At 28.6% G+C, this 24,517-nt stretch overlaps 1 protein-coding gene across 2 annotated transcripts; it reads right to left on the reverse strand.

Annotated features, from left to right (window-relative positions):
- Positions 1-15,137: 15,137 nt before the first annotated feature.
- Positions 15,138-17,395, reverse strand: LOC107906528 (uncharacterized). 2 transcript variants are annotated; one of them, XM_016833548.2, is made up of 3 exons: positions 16,689-17,395; positions 15,726-15,911; positions 15,138-15,639 (listed from the first exon to the last, which is right to left on the reverse strand). In XM_016833548.2, exons 1-3 carry the CDS (start codon positions 17,262-17,264, stop codon positions 15,346-15,348), a joined length of 1,056 nt encoding a protein of 351 aa, XP_016689037.1. In that variant the 5' UTR covers positions 17,265-17,395; the 3' UTR covers positions 15,138-15,345. The 2 variants fall into 2 exon arrangements, with proteins under 2 accessions (XP_016689037.1, XP_016689036.1); XM_016833547.2 differs by having other exon boundaries at positions 15,138-15,642; positions 16,689-17,342.
- Positions 17,396-24,517: the final 7,122 nt, after the last annotated feature.

A 24,517-nucleotide genomic window follows, 5' to 3' on the forward strand; every position in this document is an offset into this window, starting at 1 on the left:
CTTTTTTCTTGGTTTGACAGGGAAAGAGTTGGTTGCAAACCACAAATGGCCTATGTTGGGAGATAAAACAATTTCATGAACCTTGCAGGTACAAATATGAATGATAAAAGTACCAAAAGTTAAGTACTTTTGCTATTTAAAATTGGTAATGTATCAATTTAAGCACTTCTTTTCAAATTTATCCAAGCACATCAACTCAAGAATATGAAAGTTCTCATACCTCACACCAAGAAAATTCACTCATTCATAGATAAGTTAATAAATTAAAACAAATGCTTGAAATTTCAAATACTTCATTCTTCAATGTAATTTTCACATACATGATTGTTTGCCCAGCAGTATAGTTCTTGAAAAAAATGTATTTATCATCATTTTTATTAAATGTACTCGTATAAATTAATTGATTTAAATTGACCCGAGGCAAAGTGACTCAAGTATGGAGATCAATGTTCAGCCAAGAACATGTTTGGCATAACTTTCTACAAAGTTAATTGACACATTCAAAAGATTTTGTGATTTGAGATGTATTTTTGATAGGATCTAGGTATTTTTTGGTTGAAATGTCTCTTGATCGATGAAAGATCTATCTCTTAGCTTCGAAACTCACTTTGAATCATCTAGCTTCGATTTCAAGAGCTCAAGTTATGACTATTTTAGTGAAAATTGTGCGAGTAGAATTTCTTGATGGGATTATTACGGGAAATTATGAATTTCAGGCTTTAATTTAAGTTTAAATCATATTGGATTTTATTTTAAGGCTTAATTTTTATTATATATGAGTTCGATATTGTATTTATTAGGCTTATATTTTTTATTTACTTATTCTGAATTTTATGATATTTTAAAGTATTTAAGTTGTTTATAAGTTTTATGTTTCTTAGCCAACAAGAAAATTTAATTCAACTAGAACTACTTATTGTTTATATTAATTTGAGTTTGATTATATCTAGGAGTTTTATTTTGATGTAATTAGCTAGCCTATTTAAGGCATCTCCATTATTAATTAGGAAGGCCTTTCATTATTTGATTTAATACAACTCTTTTAGCTTATTTCTTTGCAAGATATCTCTCTTGTTTATTTTAGAAGTTGTTTTTTTTTTCTTCTTGAAGCCTTGGTAATCTCTTCACCCTCTAATTTATTAGTGTTTAACCATCAGGCCAACAATAATTAATTAATTAAAATTAAAAAAAGAGAAATTATTAAACCCATTCAACTGTTGATTTTTTTCCTAGTTTTCGAATTTTACCAATTTCAAGTAATTTCTAAGTTAGTCAGTTCAACCCTTGGTTTGGACTATTATATCGATTAGTTATCATTCTGTTCGATCTGGTTTTGTTCCAATAACACTAGTCACATTATCAAATCTTGACAGAATCCAAAATTAAGGACCAAAATGGATCTGATTGTAAGTTTAAGAACTAAAGTGGATTAAAAAATATAGATACCAAAGTAGACTTAATTGCTAATTAGAAATGAGCAAACCAATTGAAAGATTAATATGTCATCTATCAAGCCCAATTGGGGAGATGTCTTGTCTTGGGCATCAGAGCAGATGACTCCTAGAAGATAGAGACATAGATGTGACTGAATGAACTAAATCCGTTTATGGATTTATTCACTTTTGACATTCATAGTGTGATATACCTTAATCCTATGTAGATGACGGACTATGTATGTGTGACTCATATACTTTGATGTAAGTAAAAGTCTGATTTCAAATAAAGAAGAAACCAAAAGCTGGTGCGTTGGGTATACGACTTCTACAATATGTAGCTCCATTCTTAACAGTGGAATTCATAGCCCGAGATATGGGTAAATGATATCCTCTCATTGGCATTACATAATTGATGAAAAGTAAACATGACCACGGGTTGTTCATCTTTGTGATGAATGACTTGATTATTATGCGATGGTAATTGACTTTTCATGAAGGAAGATGTAATGGTTACCATGAGATAAAATAGGATCATATAGGGAGAACGAATTTATCTTAAAGAGATTAAGGATATCTTATGAGGGTAACACACTTATGGCAAGTTCATTGGACAAGCACTGATCGAGTTGTGTTAAACTAAACCTTATTGGATAATATGTTTTGATATAACAAATTAAAGTGTTTTTTAATAAAAGTAAAGTTTAGCAATTTGATAAAATAAAGTTGAAATGGTTTCAATTAAGTCAAACATTTTCAAATATGTTTTAACCATTTTCAAACAAGTTAGAATTGCTCCAGGACAAAATGTATTGATACTTTTTGTCTAAAGTATAGATATTTTACAAGATATCGATACCCCCTTTTATAATTGATACCAAATTGACATTCTGTTTCTTTCAAACCCTAGTAGGTATCAATCTGATATCGATACTTTTCTTAAGGTATCGACATATTTCCTAAGGTATCGATATTCATGCTTCAACGGTCACTGAAATTTGCATTAATTATAAAAAAATATCGATACCTTTTTAGTAGGTATCGATACTATTGTTATAGGTGCAATTAATGAATTGGTATTTCATCCCCAATGACTATATTTACTTCCACAACAACCACAACTGTTGAAAATCAATTAGAGGGTATAAATACCATATTCCAAAGGTCTAGCAAAAAGAAGAGCAATGTGCAAAGCTTAAAGATAAATAAAAACAACTTAGAGATTATTTCTTTTATACCTTTTCTTGTAGACACTTGTGAGCTTTCATTGTATTCATTTAGCTCAAGTGTTCTTTGTATTTGTGCTTAATTAGCAAACATCCTGATCTTGTGAGGATTGTTTTATTTGTTTACTTATTTGTATCTTTTTTGAGAGAGGGTTTACTTTGAAGGTTTGGGTAGAAACCTTAAAGGAGTTGTATCTCAGGATTTTTGGGGTATAAGTTTTAAGAGAGATTGTAAGGTTAAACCTTGTTTTCAAAGGTTGCCAAATTAGTGAAATTGGGAAAATTCTTAGTCGCGGAAAACTAAGGTAGTGGAGTAGGTAATTGAGGTCGAACCATTATAAGTCATTGTATTCTTTGTTGCACAATTTTTGTTGCTTCCACCACAACTTCTCAAAGGCTATTTCAACCTCCCTATTGTCGATCTCGAGTTGATCCTTCCGAGCTAACAAGTTGCTTTCGTAATGGTATATCATTGAGGAGAGCTCAGTCACAATACTATAGTGGAATGATTTAATAACTAAATAAGTTATAATTAATAGGCGAAAAGCTGAAACTTAATTATAAATCATTTGAGCCCTAATCGCATATGTCCAATCGGTCCTTCCGCTAACTCATTGAAACCAAAAATGAATTGTATGTTGAATCAAATGAACAAAAATGGATAGAAATGGTAAAAATGGATAAATGAGAAGCATTTGGAAATGAATGTGGTTTTCTCCAAAATGAAAATGACCCGAAGATGAATTTATGATTTCTGAATTAATTGAAGTTCAAGAATGGAAATAAATCATTTTTTTTCATAGTAAATTCGTTGAATGTAGAAATATTAAATACATTTTTTCATACATTCTTTTACAGTAAAGTCGTCATGATTTTAATGGAATTAAAATTGGTTTGAAAATATTATTTAATTGAGAAATTAATTTATGTAAATTAATATGATATGTTTATTTTGGGAAAAAAATAAATATCAGGTTGGATCAAATTATAACATACTGAGTTAAAAGTTCAGGAAGTGCTTGTAATTGGACTCGATTTGAGAGAGGCACAAAATCTCCTCATGTTTAAGATAGGGATGACAAACCCTAGATTGTTTAACTAGGGTTGTTGCCCCACCTACTCCTAGTTAGACTAAGAGTATGTTTTTCTACTGAAATAGACTTGTTCAATTCAACAAGGGTTTTAGTTCTCCTCCTATAAATAGATCGCACCGATAGGATTAAATACACAACTTTAAGATATTGTTACTCTGCTCGAAAATGGTGAGTTTATTATCTAAGTATTAAATCTACTTTCCAGAATAACAAATCTGCCAGTTTTTATTAAGAATATATTTTTCTTTCACACTAAATGTAAAGAAAACTATTTTTGGTTCAGTGTTTTGATTCGAATCGTTCGAGCCCACACTCAAAGCAGTTCATGGTACGAAAATAGTGGACAAGACTGTTCAGTTGAAAGCCAGGAATGAAAAGGATCCATTTAGTCAAAAGCACATTTGCGATTTTAGTAAAGGGTTTATTGATATAAATATCACAAACTGGCTCGATTTTTAAAATTTTTATTTTTCATTGTGCAAGAAATCTATTTTCAAACTAGATTTTTTCCAATAGTTACAAAGTATAACATATCAAACCTCATCAATGGGATCTTTTAATTAAAAAAACTTGTTTTGTGATAACCCGAATTAGGGCCTAATCAGAATAGTGGTTTCGGGACTACAAAATTCGAGATAGAAATAATTATTTTATGATTATTTTGAGGTCTATGATATGATTGCATGATTGTGTGAAAATTTCGTGAAGAAATTCTATGCATAAAGTGCTTAATTTAAAGTTAGGGAGATATCTGATTTGTAATACACAGGGGCAGAGTAGCCGAACCCTGAAACAGGGGAGACTTTAACTAATAAACTGTACTAATTGGCCCAACAAAAAATTCTAGAAAAAATTAGTAAGTAGATATATGAGTCTAGTTTCAGGAAAAATTTATGGAATTGGATTTCGAGTTTCGTAACTCGAGATATGGATTTTTTAGCGACTGTGACGCAGTTAGCCAGCTTGTCTGGAAATTCTAAAATAAATTGTTTGAGCTGTTTAATTAATGAATTAAGTCCGTTAACACCTCGTGCTCGACTCCGGCGACGGTCTCGGGTACGGGGGCGTTACATGTTTCACTTAAGAAGAGAAAATGTACGACTTGTCTATCAATTGTTGTCCATTGTAAATTAATCGAGAGAAATTTATCATTGTAAAATCAGTCCATTCGCATTGAAATAACAACCTTCCATTTGTCAGAATAATCCTAATCAATAGTATTTGTAAGAAGTTCATAAATTCCATATTTCCCTCCATAAGATTACCATCTTTAACACTAGCGTAACATATAGTTGAAGAAGTAATAATTATTTTACAAATTTGTATTCTCCTTAATCTTTCACGAGTTTGAAGTACTAATGATAAAAGTATTATATTATTCAAGAAAGACATTATATATTTTTTATAAATGATAATCAAGAAGAAATAATAATCTTAATATAAAAACTTAAAAATAATATCATACAAAATAACAATTAATTAAACCCAAAAAAAGTTCTAAAAACAATATTGTATAATAATCTATAAAGAATCCCTAAATGAATTCTTTATTTGACACCTATCCAACCATAGAATTGATTTTGTTTTTTCTTTCAAGGGCACATACAATGTCGTTTTTAGTTCCATCCTAAATTTCAATCCACAGTAATACAATATGGTTGTATTGTATTTTTGAATTTTCCTGAGCTTTGGATGTAACTTGTTCAAAATTGATACGCTAGAGTTGACACTTGAATATATATAGTTTTACCTATAGAACAGACGTCCTACATGCAATTAACTTTTTTCTTGGTTTGACAGAGAAAGAGTTGGTTGCAAACCACAAATGACCTATGTTGGGAGATAAAACAATTTCATGAACTTTGCAGGTACAAATATGAATGATAAAAGCACCAAAAGTTGAGTATTTTTATTATTTAAATTTGGTAATGTTTCAATTTAAGCAGTTCTTTTCAATTTTATCCAAACACATCAACTCAAGAATACGAAAGTTCTCATACCTCAAACCAAGAAGATTTACTCATTCATAGATAAGTTAAACAAATTTTAAAAAAATGCTTGAAATTTCAAATATTTCATTCTTCAATGTAATTTTCACATACATGATTGTTTGCCTAGCAGTATAGTTCCTGAAAAAAATGCATTTATCATTAATTTTTATTAAATGTACTCGTATAAATTAATTGATTTAAATTGACACGAGTATGGAGACCAATGTTCAGCCAAGAACATGTTTGGCTTAACTTTCTACAAAGTTCACTATGTATTTTTGGTCGAAATGTCTCTTGATCGATGAAAGATCTATCTCTTAGTTTTAAAATTCACTTTGAATCATCTAGCTTCGAGCTCAAGTTACAATTGTTTTAGTGAAAATTGTGCGAATAGAATTTTTGGACGGGATTATTACTGGAAATTACAAATTTTAGGCTTTAATTCAAGTTTAAATCATATTGAATTTTATTTTAAGGCTTAATTTTTATTATATATGACTCCAATATTGTATTTATTAGGTTCTATATTTTTTATTTACTTATTTTGAATTTTAGGATATTTTAAAGTATTTAAGTTGTTTATAAGTTTTATGTTTCTTAGTCAACAAGAAAATTTAATTCAATTAGAACTATTTCTTGTTTATATTAATTTGAGTTTCATTATAGTTAGGAGTTAGGGATTTGATTTTGATGTAATTAGCTAGCCTATTAAGGCATCTTCATTATTAATTAGGATGACCCTTCATTATTTGATTTAATACAACCCTTTTAGCTTCTTTCTTTTTAAGACATCTCTCTTGTTTATTTTAGAATTTGTTTTTTTTTCTTGATTTTCTTCTTGAAGTCTTGGTAATCTCTTCATCCTCCAATTTATTAATATTTAATCGTCGGGCCAACAATAATTAATTAATTAAAATTTTTTAAAAAATAAAAAAATAAGATATTATGAAACTGATTCAACTATTACTTTTTGTCTTAGTTTTCGAATTTTACCAATTTCAAGTAATTTTTAAGTCAACCAGTTCAACCCTTTGTTTGGACTGTTATATTGATCAGTTCTCGTTCCGTTTAATCTGATTTGATTTTGTTTCAATAACACTAGTCACATTATTAAATCTTGACAGAATCTAAATTTAAGGACCAAAATATATCTAGTTGCTAAGTTTAAGAATAAAAATAGATATATATATATAAATACCAAAGGAGACGTAATTACTAAATTCAGAAACTAAAATTTATATTATTCCTTTTAAAAAGAATACAACGAGGACCATATTTCTCACTTTTTCTCATATCACTTTAAAAGATGAGAAATCAATAAATTTAACGTTGAAGGTTAACCTGCCTTAAAGTATTTACTTATTTACTTCAAAACTAAACGTACATGGATAAAACCGGTCATTGCGAGACTAATTTACTTGTGTAAGGACTTATAAGGTAATTTATTGAACAGAAACCCACAGGAATATAATAATTAATATGGGAAAGCACTTTCGTGTGGAAGACACGATAAGAGCACGCGTACGTTGATTAAAATAATAGGATTTGAGCGCAATGTCGTGTGGAAACCATATGCATGCATTCCAGCTCATGAAAAGAAACCACTTACCAACCTTTTTTTCCCCCTTCTTTTTGCCCTATAAATTATATAATTAATCACATTTGCTTAATTTTTTTTATTAAAAAAAACCCATAAATAAACTATGTTTATATGTGCACTATGTATATATAAGATAAGCGCTGTGGATTAACAAACAAAAGCAAGCCTAGCATATTATATAATCAATATCTAAATAAAGTAGACCTATTGCTGAAATGTCATCATATACATGCATTAATGCATGATAAAAAAACTGCTTGCGAAAGGTTCATGTGCAGCAAAGCCTCTTTTGTCTGGGGAAATTAAAAACTATAATAAAAATAAATAAATAAATAATTGAAGATTTTAAATCACTTAGTGCACCCGTGGTGCTTGGAGTGGAGATGCCCCTCAACACTACTGCTTTCAGTCACAAATGTCGCTTGCAGCTGAGAGGTAATTAATTATATTCTCAGCTTCTAAATTAAATTCCCAACAGTGTCCCATTCGGTCAGTGACCAAACTGATCAGAAAGCACTGACATCATTTTCGCTGCCTGAATTTTATATATATAATGTTCATTGGTAGCCGATCATACTAATGAAAAGGTTGCTATGCTATTATATCTGTTTCCCAACAAATTAATTTAAAAAGGTGCTTCCTAAATTAATGATTATTTACTATATGCTAAATATGTTATGGCCAACAGGATTGTGGTATAAAAGAAAAAAAAGGAAATGGGCATTGTACGATTAACACATCGATTCAGGGAGTTTAGACAGCCTGGAATTTACTAAACACAAAATCCCTTCTGCAGTGTCAAGTGGGAATATTCAAAACTAAGCCCAACTTTTGGTAAGATTTGGTTTTGGGACCAAATATAAATTGTACAACTCCATTGGTCGATTCAATTTTCCTCCACATTCTTTCAATATGCTCATTACCATCATCCCCTTTATTGGACATATTGGACATACTGAATAACCTATATTTAGGTTCTTCCATTACATATTCTACTTTTAACAAAACACAAGCTTCAATTATGAAAAAGATATTTTTAAAAGGGACAAGTACAAAATTTAAATATGGATCGTAAAATAGATATGGAAGATATTGAAATATCTGTAGTATGCGTATAAGTTTTATGTAATAAATAATAATATAACGCATCATGATCATTAAATAAAAAATAATGGAGGTTTTATAAATAAATACTAAAAATTTTAATTAAATACTAATTTCTTTCAACGTTTGGATTTCTCGAGTTTAGGATTTCAAGTTTAGAATTTAATAATGAGGTGTCATATCGTTACCCATTGATAGCGCATGAGACTCATGGACTATGGTGTATCAAAAATTATTTTATATGTTAAACCTCTCACTTGGTTAATGACACGAGTAAATTGGGCAAATAATATGGTTGGGTAATAATTAAAAAATAATAATTTTTAAAAAATAAATTATATTGTTATGAAGATATTTTATAGTTTTTCTTATATTTTTATAAATGATCAATAAAATAAATAATGAGATGTGAATCTAGGTTATTAAGATTTTAAAACTTTTTTATGTAAATTTTTTATGAATATATTTTTACATAAGATTCTTCCACTCACATTACAAATGTGTTATAATTTAATTTAAATTTGATTAACTGATATTTTAATAACATAAATGAACCACAACACCGCCATATGTATCATTTCTTTTGTTGTATTTAATTTTTTTTATAATGTGTCATCTTTTTATGTTAAATTTTTACTAAAGGTCCTTGTACTATGTATTTTTAATGGATTTAGCCCCTCTACTCTACTGTAATTTGATGATTTCTAGTCCTTTACTCTTCGACATGTATATTTTCAATTTTGAGGCCATATTTTTTCCATGAATTTGCCAATTATTTGACGTGGTTTATTTTAAGAAAAGAAATGGTAATGTGGCATATATCCTTGGTACTTTTTCTATAATTAGACAAACATTATACATTTTTCCCATTTTTTAATGCGAAAAATTTGTCCAATTATTTAAAAACACCGAGGTATATATTGTTATGCCCTTTTAGAAAAAAGCCACAAAAAATATTTGATAAAACTAACAGAAAAAGTTGGTCTAAAAAGTAAAAATTTTGAAAAGTAGATAAACTGAAAACGACTAAATTATAGAAGAGGGGCTAAAATTGTCAAGAACTCATAGTACAAGGACTTTATTTGAAATTTGACCTCTTTTAAACTATGCTTGTCTGAAATCTCCGCTAACTATATACCAAATAATTATTAATTAATTTGGAGTGAATGAGGTTTACATAATTTTGTCAACTGAAAATTCATTGGACAAGGCTGTCCAAACCCAATGACTAACAGACCTAATTTCAGTAATTTGTAGTATTTGAAGAAATCATTTTATCACCAAAATTCTAGTTAGTCCTAATTTTTAATTACTCAAAATCGTCTTGCCACGTGCTAAGTAATAGTATGATGATATTAATCATATACATATTTATCTATCTCTATCTAGTGGCCGCCCCTTGAATAATTGTGAGAATAATTAATCTCTCTTCAAACATCTTGATTATTTTATGATTTATATTTAAGATTTAGGGTTACTTTCTCTTAGCCAATGTTCGAATTATGTTTTTCCATTAAAAATGTAATATGGGTAAATATTTATTACTTTTTTTTACTTCTTCAATATCATCACTTTATTTTCAAATATAAATAAGTAGTTATATGTTAGATTTATGAAAACTTTTACATGTTTAAGGTTTAAATTTATTGTTTTAAATATTTAACATAAATAAATTTACTGCAATTATATTTTTACGTTTTGAACCTACTTTAATTTACATGTTAATTTTTTATTTAGTCAGCGTGTTAAAAGGTTTAAATTAACCAAATATTTAGTGAATGATTAATATAGGCGACGATGATGCAGCCACTAGTTAGAAATATCAAGGAGTTTGAGGAATGGCAGCTTACTCGCATTTCCTGTCAGGCCAACCAAGTTGCAGACTTTGTTGTGGTGGCCAACGGGGACTTGCTCTCTTTTACTCAATCATGTAATGAATATTAGATACATGCATCTTTTGTAATAATTAAAAATAATAATAAAATATTTAAAAAAATTACCAAATTAAAAAATTTGGAATTATTAAAAATTTATAAATATAAAATTTAGACAAAAAAAATTATATATTTTATATTTTATATAAGGAAGAGATTAGTTATATTTTAATTTTACATTTTGTATTGTTAATATTTTAATAATTTAATCGTCATATTTTATATTTTATTTATATAAATTATGCATATTAAATTAGACGCAAATTAAATTTTTTTAATAATTTATTTTATGTAAAAAACTTTCTATGCACAAGAAAATTGTAGTTTTTAAAAATGAGAGTATTTTATAAAATTTAGTTGATGTTGAAGTAAATATAATAAAAAGAGGTACGTGTAACAAATTTTATTCTTTTATTTAGTTCATATAAGGACAAAATGTGGAATCAAAATATACAGTTAAAATTTATTAATAAATATTAATAAATTTAATAGTTAATTTTAACTGTTACGTATTAAATTTAGTAGAATTACGCAAACATAAGAATTTTATAATTATTATAATTTTCATTTTTGTATAATATGGACATCTTCGAAAATATTTTTGTGGACTTAATATTTAACGAAAATGATGATAATAATAGTACAAATAAAATTAATAATATAAAAAAAGTATATAAAATATTAAAAGTGATTACATTTTAACTTAATATTTAATGATGATGATGAGAATAATAGTAGTAATAATATAAAAAAATTTAAAGAAATTACATTTTAAATTAATGTATTAATTAAGAAGTTGAACTCTACTTTAATTATATATGTGAAATATAATTTCATATAAAATAAAGTTTCTTTATATATATGTTTTTAAATATAGATATAATAAATAAAACTTGCATATTTTTTACTAAGTAAATGCATTTTAATTTTTAAATCTTATTGCTGAAAATTGAATGTAAAAGTAAAAATCAATAAGTAAAAAATCGTAAGATAAATGATAATGTTATTTATGAAAAATGGCAAACTAAAATTTTTATTGTAAAATAAATAGGCTTAAAAAATGTTAAAATTTAAATTAAAATAATTTTTATTAAAAATGTAAGAGAATTACTAAAACGTACAATAGTTTAATAAAATTTAATATCAAATAAATAAATAAAATATAAAAAATAATTTAAGGAACATTTAAAAAAAATAGTGTAAAGAAAAAGAGATCAATAAATTAACATTGATGTAATAGAGTAACAAAAAATAAATTATTAAGTATGGAGTACTTAAGTTGATATTAAAATAAGCGGAAACTCTTTTGTAAGTGGAAAAACATAGAAGGACTTTCGTGTTATTAATCCATATAAAAACTGGATTTGTTTCCTTATTTTCATTTTAGTATAATGTTTTTTTTAAACAACTGTCATAGTTCATTTGTTTATTTGTCACCAATCAGGACTTGCTAGAGGTGTGCATGGGATGGGCTACCCGGTCCGGCTTAAAGACCCGCCCTAAATGTGGGAGGGTTTGGGCAAAAATATAAACCCAAAAAATGAGCTTGGGTAAAAAAATAAGGCTCGTTTAAAAAATGGGTCGGGCCTTGAATAATGTATTTTTATGCATTTTTATCTCGGGCCCAGCCTGAATTTACTAAATAAAAAAAACTATTTTTTTAATATTATTTTCTTATTATTTTCTCCCTATTTTGCTACTATTTTAGTATTATGTTGCTACTATTTTATTGTTATTGTTTGGATATTATATAAAACTTATTTTATTGTTAAATTTTTTTATTATTTTAAAGACATTTGCTAATTTTGTTATTGTTTTAGAGGCATTTGCTTGTTAAATTGCATCTATTTTAGTGTTATTTAAGTATACATATTTTTTAAAATTTATTTTCAATTTGTTGAGAAATATTTACTTTGATTTTTTTAGTATTTTTGATGGTTTATATATATTTTAAAATTATATAAAAATTATATAAAAATTATATAAAAATTAATATAAAAATTAATATGGGCGGACCAGGTCGGGCTTGGTTTTAACATTTTTATTCGGGTCGGGCTTGAACAAAATTTTAGGCCCATTTTTCAGGCCGGACAAGGCTTGGGCCTAGCAAACGGGTCTAAAATTTTAGTTGGGCCCAGCTCAACCCGACCCATGCACACCTCTAGGCCTTGCATGGTTTCCTTAATTAATTAAACAAATATGCTATGAAACATTTTTTTCTAATATTTAAATTCATAAAAGCCTTAGTTAATTTAAAAATGTATAATATATTATTTGGTCCCTCAACCTGTCCATTTGTATTTGGTCTTTAAAATTTTTGTTAGACCTAGTTGGTCCTGAAGTTGAATTTTATCAATCAAATTGGTACCTCCATACTAATACTATTAGTTTGTGCTAACGTGACACAACTAGTCAATTTGGTGGTATCATGTGGCAACCTCTCAAAATACCATGTGACAAATATAAGTTAAAAAATATATACTAAAAATTATATTTATGTTTGCCATGTGGCATTCTAAGAGGCTGCCACATGGCACCATCGGATTGACTAATAGTACCACATTAGTACAAGCTAACGATATTAGTGAGGAGGTACCAACTTGGTTGACGAAATACAAGTTAAGGGATCAACTAGTCCAAAAAAATTTAGGGACCAACTAGGTACAAATGGACAAGTTTAGGGGCCAAATTATATATTTTCCCATTTAAAAAAGGGTTGATATGCAGTTTGCCTTATTCCATCACCTAGGTTGGTATCACCACACTAACACCGATAATTTATGCTAACATGGATTGATGACTAATATTATAGTGACACATGGCAGCCTCTCAGAATCACATGTGACGGATATAACTTAAAAAATAAAAATATTTTAAAAAATATAAATTAATTTAAAAAAAGTATTTTTTTATAAGCTTAGCTACCAACTAAGTACTTTTGGATAAATTTTGGGGGCAAACTACATGTTAACCTTTAAAAAATTAACTTTGTTAATAAATTGAGATAATGTGTGACTGAATACTAGTTTAGGTTTTAACTAGGTATAAAAAAAGTTCAGATACTAACTAAATATTTTTGAACAAATTTAGGAGACAAACAACGTATTAACCCTATTAAAAATAATACTTTATATATTTTTGTTCCATGATATATTTGTCTCCTTAATTACGTATAATTTTCAAAAAGAAAATCTTAAATTCATTAATTGTAATTGATTATTAAACTAAATATTTTAAATAATTAATAAATTTACTTATGTGTCACTTTTTGATTGGTGACACATGGGATGTTGTGAATTATTCTAAAGGTGCTTCTTTTCATGTTTGGGTGAATATGTTAGTTTATATATAGTAGTTTTCTTTCTCTTCATGTATATATTATTTAGAATATAATATATTTGTAATATTTTGAATATATTATATGTATTTTTTGTGTTTAAAAAATATATTACATGCACAAATATTGTGAAATACAAATATTAATATTAAACTAATTAAATATACAGAGATGATTATGTCTAAACCTTATTTTAGTATATATATATGATATGTATGATGTATATGATGAGCAATTTAAATAAAACTTGATACATTTTTTAAGGAGTAATTGGAAATATCTAAAAATGAAAAAATATAGGGTAAATTATTAAATTAGTCATTTTTGTTTACCTTATGTTACATTTTAGTCATTTATATTTGAAATGTTACATTTTAGTCACTTACGTTGTGTTGTAACATTTTAGTCACTGAGCCGTTAATTCCCGTTAAAGGTGTAACGATAAGCTGACGTGGCACATTAAATTATCATTGCAAATGGAAATTTTAGGTTAAATTCTACAATTGGTCTCTATATTTTTTCATTTTCAGTAATTTAATTTTTTTCTTTTATGTTCTTTAAAATTTCGTTCTTTTTTTTTTTAAATTTTCTATCCTCTTCTACTTTTCTCTCTGTTTTCCTCCTTTCTTCCTTCCTTTTAATATAGTTTTTCTATGTTTTTCATTTGTTAAAACTAGTCCACAAGCTCACCTTACTCGAAAAAATTAAATTATTTTTAAAAAATAAAAGTATAAGGACTAGTTTTAACAAGTGGAAAACATAGAAAAACTTCGTTAAAAGAGATGAAAAAGGAAGGATAACAGAGGGAGAAGTAGGAGAGAATAGAAAATAAAGAAAAAAAAGGAAAGCTAAAAAAAATAAAAGAAAAAAAATTAAATTGCTCAAAACGAAAAAACATGAGACTGATTGTATAAATTAACCTGAATTTTTTTGTTTGAAATGAGGATTTAACGTGCGATATCAACTTACCGTTACACTATTAACGGCAATTAGTGGCTCAGTGGCTAAAGTGTTACAAAGCGATAACGTAAGTGACTAAAACGTAATATGAGATAAACAAAAGTAACAATTTTAGTAGTTTACCCTAAATATAATTACTTTTGATTTTTTTGAAAATGAATAAATATAATTGTTGGTTGTTTCTGTTCTTAAGGGCGTATCTACCCTTTTTGGAGATGACAATTTATGCATAAATACAGAAACTAAAATCAAAATAAAGAAAGAAAACGTATTTAAGATGTACTGATGTTACATTAAATTTTTTTTTTCAAGTTTATTTATACTTAAATTTAAATTTAAAATTTGATGTTAATGTAATATAATAAAGATTGTTTTAATTATATATTTATCAAAATTATTATTTAATAGTATCAATGTGTGGTTAAAACCAATATATATGCTGATACAGAGTGTATGTAGAAAGGTATTTTTAGCACCATTAGTGTATATTATATTTGATAACAAAAGATTCAACAGTTGTGTTAATACACAACTTGTTGATATAGAGTTTAGTTCTAATAGCCAGAATCAAATTCCGGTAAACTCAAATATATATAAAAGAGGGTGGAAATGGTGATTTTGTTCATATTCATTGACGCAGCAGCTGGGGCAGGGGCAGACATGGTTCTACGAAGAAGTGATAGTGCAGGTGCTGTTATATTTTTGGGTTCGGTGTTTCTTGTCGTATTTGTCATCAAGGACTACTAAACATTCAGCTTGGTGATGGAACCTAGGCTTTATAAGGTTCCATACAACTCGAAAATTGGAGCTCAGCTTCAAACGAATCACTAGTGGCAATCCCATTCCCGACTCCAGTAAGTCCTGCATGTTTCTCCCTGCGCCATACATCGGTTTACTTCGTGTTCCCACCGATAGCTGGAACCTTGATGGACTCGAACTCTGTGCATATAGCTTTCGTCCCTGCTAGTTGGATTCATATATTGAAAACAACAATTAAACAAAAAGCAAAAGATAAAAAAATTCAATTGGAGGACTTGATTACGTACGTGTGAGATAGCGAAAGGCAGGCGGCCGAAGAATAAATCCATGGTTGGAGGGTGGATGTGGAGACCGAAGAGCTTTGATTTATTTTCAACGAGCAGGTCCACAGAACAGTTGCAGGTTAGAATCTTGGTTGTAACACCTGAGCCGTCCACTCCTTCCCCTAGTCCGAATTCACCTACTCTTGCCACCTGCATTGCCAATCAAAGCATCGTGTGATAGTCTATACTTTATTACACTTTTCTCTTCATTCTAATAGACTTCACAATTTTTTTTATATCTTTATATAGCTTCACAGAGCTGCTCCGAAGTTTGAGGGTACTGAGAATTCTCTTTTTCCCTTGAATTAATAATAGGAAATATTCAAATCCACCATCTATTGTGATCCCTACAAGCAACTTGCAAGTTAGGGCCTTAGGATCCATCATTGAGCTTGATGCTTGGTTCTAGTGGGCAAGGGTTCATGGTTAAATACAAACAGTTGATTTTAGGCCCTATTGGGATGAAGTCTAGCAACCCATCATCTTCAGGTTCTTTGGTTTTTTTTTTCTTGGGAAAGAAGGCTCTTGCCTCTTTGATTTCTTGAAAGCAAAACAAAAATAACAAAAAATAAAAATAAAAATAGTATGAGAGACAGAAGACTACCTTCTTGCATAGAATTGCCTGAAAATATGCATTTTAAAAGATCATATGGCTATGAAATGTAAATTTTCTTGTAAAATTACTCTCTTAATGCGAGTTTCCTTTTGGTCTTTTCGCTTAAAACAAATGTTTAATTGGTAACAGTATTGTAACTCATCGTGTCCAGCAGCAACAACCCAACATTAGAGTTGGTATTGGAGCATTATAAACTATGCTCTGTTCCAATTTATGTACAAGTCTCTGAAATTAATTGAGTAAACTTGTGGGTACTTGCTTTTAGTTTTGAAGCAAAAATAGAGGGAGCAAGAGAAGACCAATATACATACCTTAACAGAAATCTTAGGAGGTGGTGGCTTCGTAGCAATGTAGAACACAAGCAATGCAAATCCCAAGCTCAACACAAGCCTCCAACATATTTGTAAAGAAATCCAGGCACAAGAATTAGAGCTTCTAAAAGAACAATACCTCCACCACCACCCTTTTTTCTTCTCATAAAACCCTTGTCCTTCATCATCATCATTGTCATCATCATCATCATCATTTTGATCACCCTTACCGACCCCATGGTCGATAATGATGAGGCGGTTGAATCCTCCTTTGTGATCGGCAGCAGCGACGATGCTTTTGTCATGCAAGAAGGAGTTGTTGGATCCACGAGAGGAAGAGTAACGGGAAAGGGTGAAGCGAGAAACGTCGGGGTTCTTGGTGAGGATGGCTGATTCGGAGGGTGTGGGGGAGTGGAAATGCAGGGTGACGGCGGATTGGTCTTCGTTGGTGGGGTTGTGGATATGATCGGCACTGTTTGCATGGGAGATGGTGGAAGGGCTTTGAACGTAGTATGCACATGGATAGGCGTGGAACATCAACGCTTCTTGGTCTTCATGATGACTGTACGTTTCCATCCTCTTCAACTAGAGAGAGAGACTATTACTACTGCACATGGAAATCAGAGAGAAACACGCATTTATATTATTCATCAGAATATGGACAGAAAAGAACCGGATTTATTCAATTATGTTTGATTTTTTTATTTCATTTTCTTAGATATAGATTTTGTATTTTATTTTATATATTGATTATAGCTAGGGAGCCATGTAGGGCCCCTTTTGCCTACCTCCACAAATTAAAAAAGAGAAAAAGAAAAAATTCATTTTCAATTAAACTTTTCCAAAAATTTTAAGTTCATCTCTTATTCAAAATTAATAAAAATAAATAACTTAATTGTTTATACCAATGATTTACCTTAATTGTGAAGAAACAAGTTAGATAACTAATAGGCATGATTTTGTTTCTTTCTTGATTTTAATTGAAGCAATTACTGTAAATTTGCAATTTCTTAAAAATAAATAATGAAATTAAAAGGATCCTACAGTCCAAGATAGGCTTTTGGACTAATTGCTTTGCACCGAATTGTCTCAAAATCTCAATCATTTTACATCCTAGGAATGATAACAAAGTAAGCACGCTTTTGCACTGCCTTTCATTTTTATTCTTAATTAATTTTTTTTAAACTATCCTAATTTCCTTTTTCCATTCAAAAAGAAAATTTTCAACAAAAAGGAAAAAAAAGTTAACGTAGAAGAATATTATACTATATTTATGGAGAACAGCAAAACACTAGTGCACACAGCACACTCATAATTACATTGTTATAATGATGAGTGTGTGTGTGTGCGCGCGCTCATTAATTCACACTCCAACCAAACAAGTAATGTACACCGTATTCCTTCAAAGATACTATACTGTATATATACTTTGCTGCTTGTATCTCATCATTCATATAAGAGAGAGATGGAAAGTGATTTGGAATAAAGGATGAAAAATGGCTTGCTTTGCAAGGCATGATGAATTGTTATACAAGCATAACCGGGTTTGAATATAAATAGGGTTATGATGAAAGATCATTAAAGTGATCCTAGTTAGTGAGAAGAAGATTAGAAAGTGGGAATGGGATCGGAGAGCAGCTTTTGGTTTTATGAGATGCCAAAAGTAGCAGCGCATACTCCCCTTCTCACTCTCACTATCCTTGTATCATCATCATCACCAAGCACGTGCCCCCATTCTTTTCATTATTAATTATTTATTTATTATTTTCTTCAGCATTTCGCTGCCCTCTCCTGTAAATAATTTACCATTGATGTGTGTGAATTTTCCAACATTAACAAACGAAAAATGAAAACCCTTTTGGCAGATATATTTCGAAAGAGAAAGAGGCCGGTTGGGTGTTGAATTTTACCTGCCCATGAAACTTAATATTATTCAAGGTATGCTATGATTTTTTTTTAATTTCGCTAATATAAAATACAACATTTATAAATATAAGTTAAGATATAAGTCACAAGTACAATTATAAATGCGTGTTTAACAAACTATAATAATTTATAGAATCAATTAAAATAATACACAATGAACGAAAAATTTTATAAAACTTAAAAAGAAATCAGACAAAATCCACATAGAGTTTTTAAGATCTAATGTACAAACTTCAATTTTGTACAATTATATTTATGATAATTAATTTTAATTTAATTTTTATAAATCATTAACTTTGTTATCATCTGACATCATTTTAAGCTTATTTATTGCATATACACACAAAAAAAAATAGTTATCCGACATAAAAGTAAGTGGATTTATTTTATTAAATATGTACAACTGAATTAAAATAAAAATTTATACAAATTTCATCTATAAAATTAAATCAAAATTAAATTTATATTAGTTCAATGATATTAAATCAAAGTTTAATTTTAATTTTTATCCCTAGTTCATTCCTATCCTAAGAATCCATCTTCCCAAGTAAGTAACATTAGCCATATATCCCCTTTTTTTTGTTGTTTTTTTTTTCTTGAAGGATTTTTGAAGCCCTTAAATTTTTTAAAAAGAATAAATTAAGCTTTTATATTTATTTTTCACTTAAGTAAATTCTTGAATATTAAAATTTCAATCAATTAAACTTTTTGACCGTTAAAGTTAACTGAATGTTAAAGTTAAAGGTCAATTATTAAAAAAAATGGTTTCCTTTTTTAGGTTATTTTCACCATCTATCACACCAAGATTGTGCCACATGGTGAAAACTTTATATTTAAAATCATCAAAACGTATAAAAAAATTAAAACTAGAAGCATTATAAAAATTATTAAAAATATAGAAAATTATAAAATTTATTGACAAAAATATATAAAATATCAAAATAAAAATAATATTAAAATATTTTTTTAAAAAATTATATAAATTATAAAAATATATAAATTAAAAAACTATAAAAATTATAAAAATATTTAAAATATAGATAATTATTAAAAATAATAATATTTACAAAATATTATAAAAACATAAAAATTATAAAACAAATTAAAAATATATGAAAAAAATTACAGAAATCATTTTTTTTCATTTGCACACTAACCATCTTAACACTACATAACTCTTAAAAATTAAAACATATTTATTTGATCTTTGAAGCTATCTACTATGAACCCTTGTCCATCATTGATGACAGAAGAGTGTTTTGAGATGCAAACTAAGGAAAAAGGAAAACCCCTTTGGAAGATATATTTCAAAATAGAATTTGAAATATATTTAAATTTTACTTGGCGATGAATCTTAATGTTATATGTTGAAAAGTATGAAACTAGTAATTTGGTGTTAGAAGGAGTGTCCATTTCCTAGCCACCAAATCTATGTGGAGACAGTTTCTATATTTAAGGTGTTGACAATTTATTTAACGAATTATATGAGCTATGATGAATATATGGGCGATATCTAGCCCATCAATGAAGATTATATCACTCGGATAAACATATTTTGGAGATTGGATTGAATCAAATCACCCTTATCTAATCCCTTGAATCAAGAAAGTTGGATTGAATTGAATCACTAAAGACTTAGCTCCCAAGAATCCTTATTTACCTTGTTTATTATTATATTGTGTTAAGTTTATATAGTGGTTGTTTTATAGGGATTGTGATAGATCTTCTCTATGTTAGAAAGTCTGTAACAAATCTATATAATTGAGAGACTTGTATAGGTTTATGTACCTAAAATTAAGAGCACTAAATCTGTGCGAGTGAGGAACTATATTTTGTAAGTGCATATTGATAGTAAAGCCTTTATGTTTGGGTTTTGCTTGTCGACTTCACAACGGGTGAATTTAGTGGTGAGAGTATCGAGTTTTCAAGTTACAAATGTAAGGAAATTGCCACAGGGTGTGATAGATTAGGATCACTTGTAATTGTTGAATAGAGTGGATATTTCTAACTAAGCTAGTCTCTGCAAACATAAGGAAACCGAACTGCATAAATAACTTTTTGTTTTCATTTGTTTACTGTTTCGCATTTGGTGGCAAAGGAAGTGCGCACTTCCTTGGCACCACTTCACTAGTGTAGTTTGTTTCTTAGTAACTATTTCATTTCATCATTATACATGATTTTTTTTCTATTCAATGTATAATGTAATGTAGATTTTTTTTTGAAAGTTTCACTAATATAAGATAATGCAATTACAAATACAAGACATGGTACAAATTGCATACAAGACATGGTACAAATTGCACATACAAGTAACATGTTCAACCAATTACAATGGTATGTAGAATCAACCAATACAATGTAAAGTGGATGACGAATTGGAAAAAGCCAAAAAAAATCCGAAAAGAAACTGGACAAAACCCATAGAAGGCATATACACATGGTGGAAGAGTGACCTACACATCACAAATGCAAATGATGGGACTTGAACTGGGCCTTCAAAGTCTAATGTAGGAACTTCAAATTTGTGCAATTATATATATGATATTTAATTTTGATTCAGTTACCATAAAACATTAACTTTGTTATCTTGTGGCGTTATTTTGAGCTTACTTATTACATACACAAGATATATGTATATATATACTTGACATAAACGTAACTGAATCTATTTATTTTACTAAATATGAACAACTGAATTAATATAAAAATTTATATAAATTTCATCTATAAAATTAAATCAAAAGTTCATGTGTACAATCTTGATGTATTTATTCCTAGTTTATTTTGTTAGTGCCAACTTTATCACCCACTGTTAATGCAAATTGGAAATTGAAGGAAACTTGCAAGTATTATAACTTACCATATTTTGTTGGTATATTATTTTACCAAATCTACTTGGGTCTTATCTTGAGTGAATCGTGAGAATTATTAAAAGCTTATTATTGAAGTCAAATGTGCAAGATTCAAGTCAAGTAAGGATTGGTTTGGAGACTTTCAATATAATCCAAGTTCCCAAAATAGAAGATTTCATCTTCAAGGAGATTGATGCCTAAAAGATCTCTACCTTTGTGAAGGGTATTGAAGACTTGTTTTTGTCGTTACTTTAGTGAAATTAATTTATTGTAATCGATTGTAATTTAACAAGCCTAATTAACTCTTATATAAGCACGATTTATTTAGGTTAAAAATGAAAAAAGAAAGAAAGAATGAAAGAAAGCACTATACTTGTTCATATAGGTATTGTTTTACTAAGTGAAAATTGTAAGTAAACTGAATAGAGCCCACTAATTTACATCTAAACTTTCAATAGGGAAGTCTTAGAAGAGAAGTTATCTAGATTGAGTATAGGAGTGAGGTTGCTACTTGGTGAGTGAGTTGGACTTATATCACAGCTTGTACTCATTGAGCATAGTGTATTAACTCTTTTGATAAAATCTCATAGACGTATGAAGTTTTTGTATTGTCCAAAGAAACTTTTGGTGCGCATCTCTATATTTTTCTACTAGTAGTCACTTGGTTTAGTTGCAATTGAACGTATAGTTGAAAATTTTTGGCAAGCAATAATCAACAAACTTTCACATTTCTATCCTATAAATCCATGTCCTAGTTTACTTCCAAGTTAATTTAAATTTCTAGTCCCCATATGAAACAATCTGATTTTTTAGATGGTTCGTGTTAATCAATTTAGGGTTGGAATAGTATTTTGAGTTGATCTGAGAGTTTCATACTTTACCCACAATAAATAATGAGGACAAGATGTCAACATATACTTTTTTTTTCTAAATTGAACATGAGCGTGCAATGTTTATACAAATTTTTTTGAAAGAAAAATTCATTAATTCATTCGATGAATAAGACCATACAATTGGGGGGGGAATAACAAACAACTGTCATAGGTGGTGAAAGACAAGCTCTATCAACACAACAAATGTTTTAGCCTCAGCATCAAATGAACATTATGTCATGTTGACAATTGGCTCTATCACAACTAAAGCACAAAATATTTGGAATGATTGCAAGCACTTAATACGATAAAGAAATCAACCTCAGTGTTCCAAAGCGGTAGGTAAAAATTGGAAAAAGAACCAAGCATCCACCAAGCTAGAGAAGACAACGACAAAACCATCCCTAAAATAATTTGCAAAAGCAATACGATATGCATAAGCAAGACAAAAAAAACGTGTTACAAGAGTAGACAAAAACTTTTAAAAGTGAAGACTTATTAAATAATCAAAGACAAACAAAAAAATGTAAAATTTAAGACAATACTGGTCCAAACCATTTTGTGAAATCATTTATTATTCTAAAAGACTTTCAAAACTGAAACAGATTAAAAAGCAAACGAAAAGTCACCCACTTTCTAAGAGAAACTGCTGATGGTCGGTGGAGTTTCAGCGACAATAAATACCATCATTTCCCCATTATAACTTGTGAAGACAACAAAGATACCTACAAAATAAATTTGCAAACTAAAAGAGAAAATGCATATGGAGTGAATGAGGAGAAAAAACAGAAAAAGAAGGTTGAAGAGAGGGAGAAAAAGGTGGGTGATAGGCCCGAAAACTAACATCGCCGCTGAGTAAAACAAAACAAAAGAAAACAAGCAAAAATTTTTTGAAAGAAAAAAGAACAATATTTTTAAGGATTTTCTCCACTTAACTGTCAATTAAATTTGTCTATATAAATTTTTAAAGGTTATCAATAAATTCTAATTAAATACGGCTCAGATCAAATTTTATCTTATTTTATAAAAAGCAATAAATTCATACTAAATAACTCAAATGTCAAATTTGAATTGTCTTAAATTGAAATCATACTAACATAAATCATAAGTACTAAAACCTAATCTAAAACAACCAACCGCAACCTAAAATACCACTTTTAAAATTAATTAAAATTTAAACCGCCTTTAATACTATTAATTAACTATCCTAACTAACCTAAAACAAAAAGATTTAACTTAATTTATTTTAAATAATAGCTATTATACCAAAATAGGGTTAATTCTATTAGACATTCTTGAATTATGGCTTATATTATAAATTATTCCTTGAACTTCAAAATATTTCAACTGAGTCATCAAATTATTAGTATAATATCAATTAGATGGGCATTAGATACAATCAATTTGGATCTGATGTTAAAAAAAAAAGAAAGAAAAAAATAACTCTCCTAAATTTTACTAACACTATTTTTTAATAAGCTATATTAAAATTACCTATATAGTTGGAACATTTTCAAAATATATGGTGTTCCAATAGTTGCAAATGAAAAGTTATGAGTTACCAAAAGTTATGTCACTTAATTAATAACAAATAGTCATAATTATTCAAGTAGATATCTATTGAATAATTATGTTTATTGCTAAAGATATGACTATCTATTTGAGTAGCCATGCCTCTATGAAGAGACATGAGGTCTCTTATAAATAAGTGTGAAGTTTCATTTGCATGACAACCCAAAAAACATAGAAAAAAGTTTCTATCTGATCTCCTACTATTTTTTATATTCCTTAGATTGTTCTATAAAGAATTTCTCTTTATAGAATTTGACAGCCTTGTTATGCTCCGCCAAATGCTCAGTGGATTGTTTCTGTTAGTGCAAAACATAGACCATCATTGGGCTTCATTGTATCCTCGGGGTTTATTGCTAGTAACTTTTTTGTACAGCATAATATAATGGGGGCGAATAGTGTAACAACTCGTTTTCAGTGAAATCAGAACAGTGGTTTCGAGACCACAAACCGATAAGTAAAAATTTATTTTATTATTATTTTGATTTATATGGTATATTAGTAAAGTCGTATAAAAATTTTGTTAAGATATATTGGCGTTTGCATGCTTAATTTTGTGAAAAGGATTAAAGCGTAAAATGTGCAAAGGTAGAGTTCTATTATTTAAAGG

This window comes from Gossypium hirsutum, chromosome A08 (genome assembly GCF_007990345.1).
Source record: "Gossypium hirsutum isolate 1008001.06 chromosome A08, Gossypium_hirsutum_v2.1, whole genome shotgun sequence".
Taxonomy (NCBI): Eukaryota; Viridiplantae; Streptophyta; class Magnoliopsida; order Malvales; family Malvaceae; genus Gossypium; species Gossypium hirsutum.

What these genes read in the sequence shown, in the direction of transcription:
- LOC107906528 (XM_016833547.2), bottom strand. Translation starts at nt 17,264, where the DNA reads ATGGAAACGTACAGTCATCATGAAGACCAAGAAGCGTTGATGTTCCAC. An exon ending in CTCCTAAGATTTCTGTTAAG is followed by an intron (nt 15,912 to 16,688) that starts GTATGTATATTG and finishes TTGGCAATGCAG; the next exon opens with GTGGCAAGAGTAGGTGAATT. An exon ending in TGCCTTTCGCTATCTCACAC is followed by an intron (nt 15,643 to 15,725) that starts GTACGTAATCAA and finishes GAATCCAACTAG; the next exon opens with CAGGGACGAAAGCTATATGC.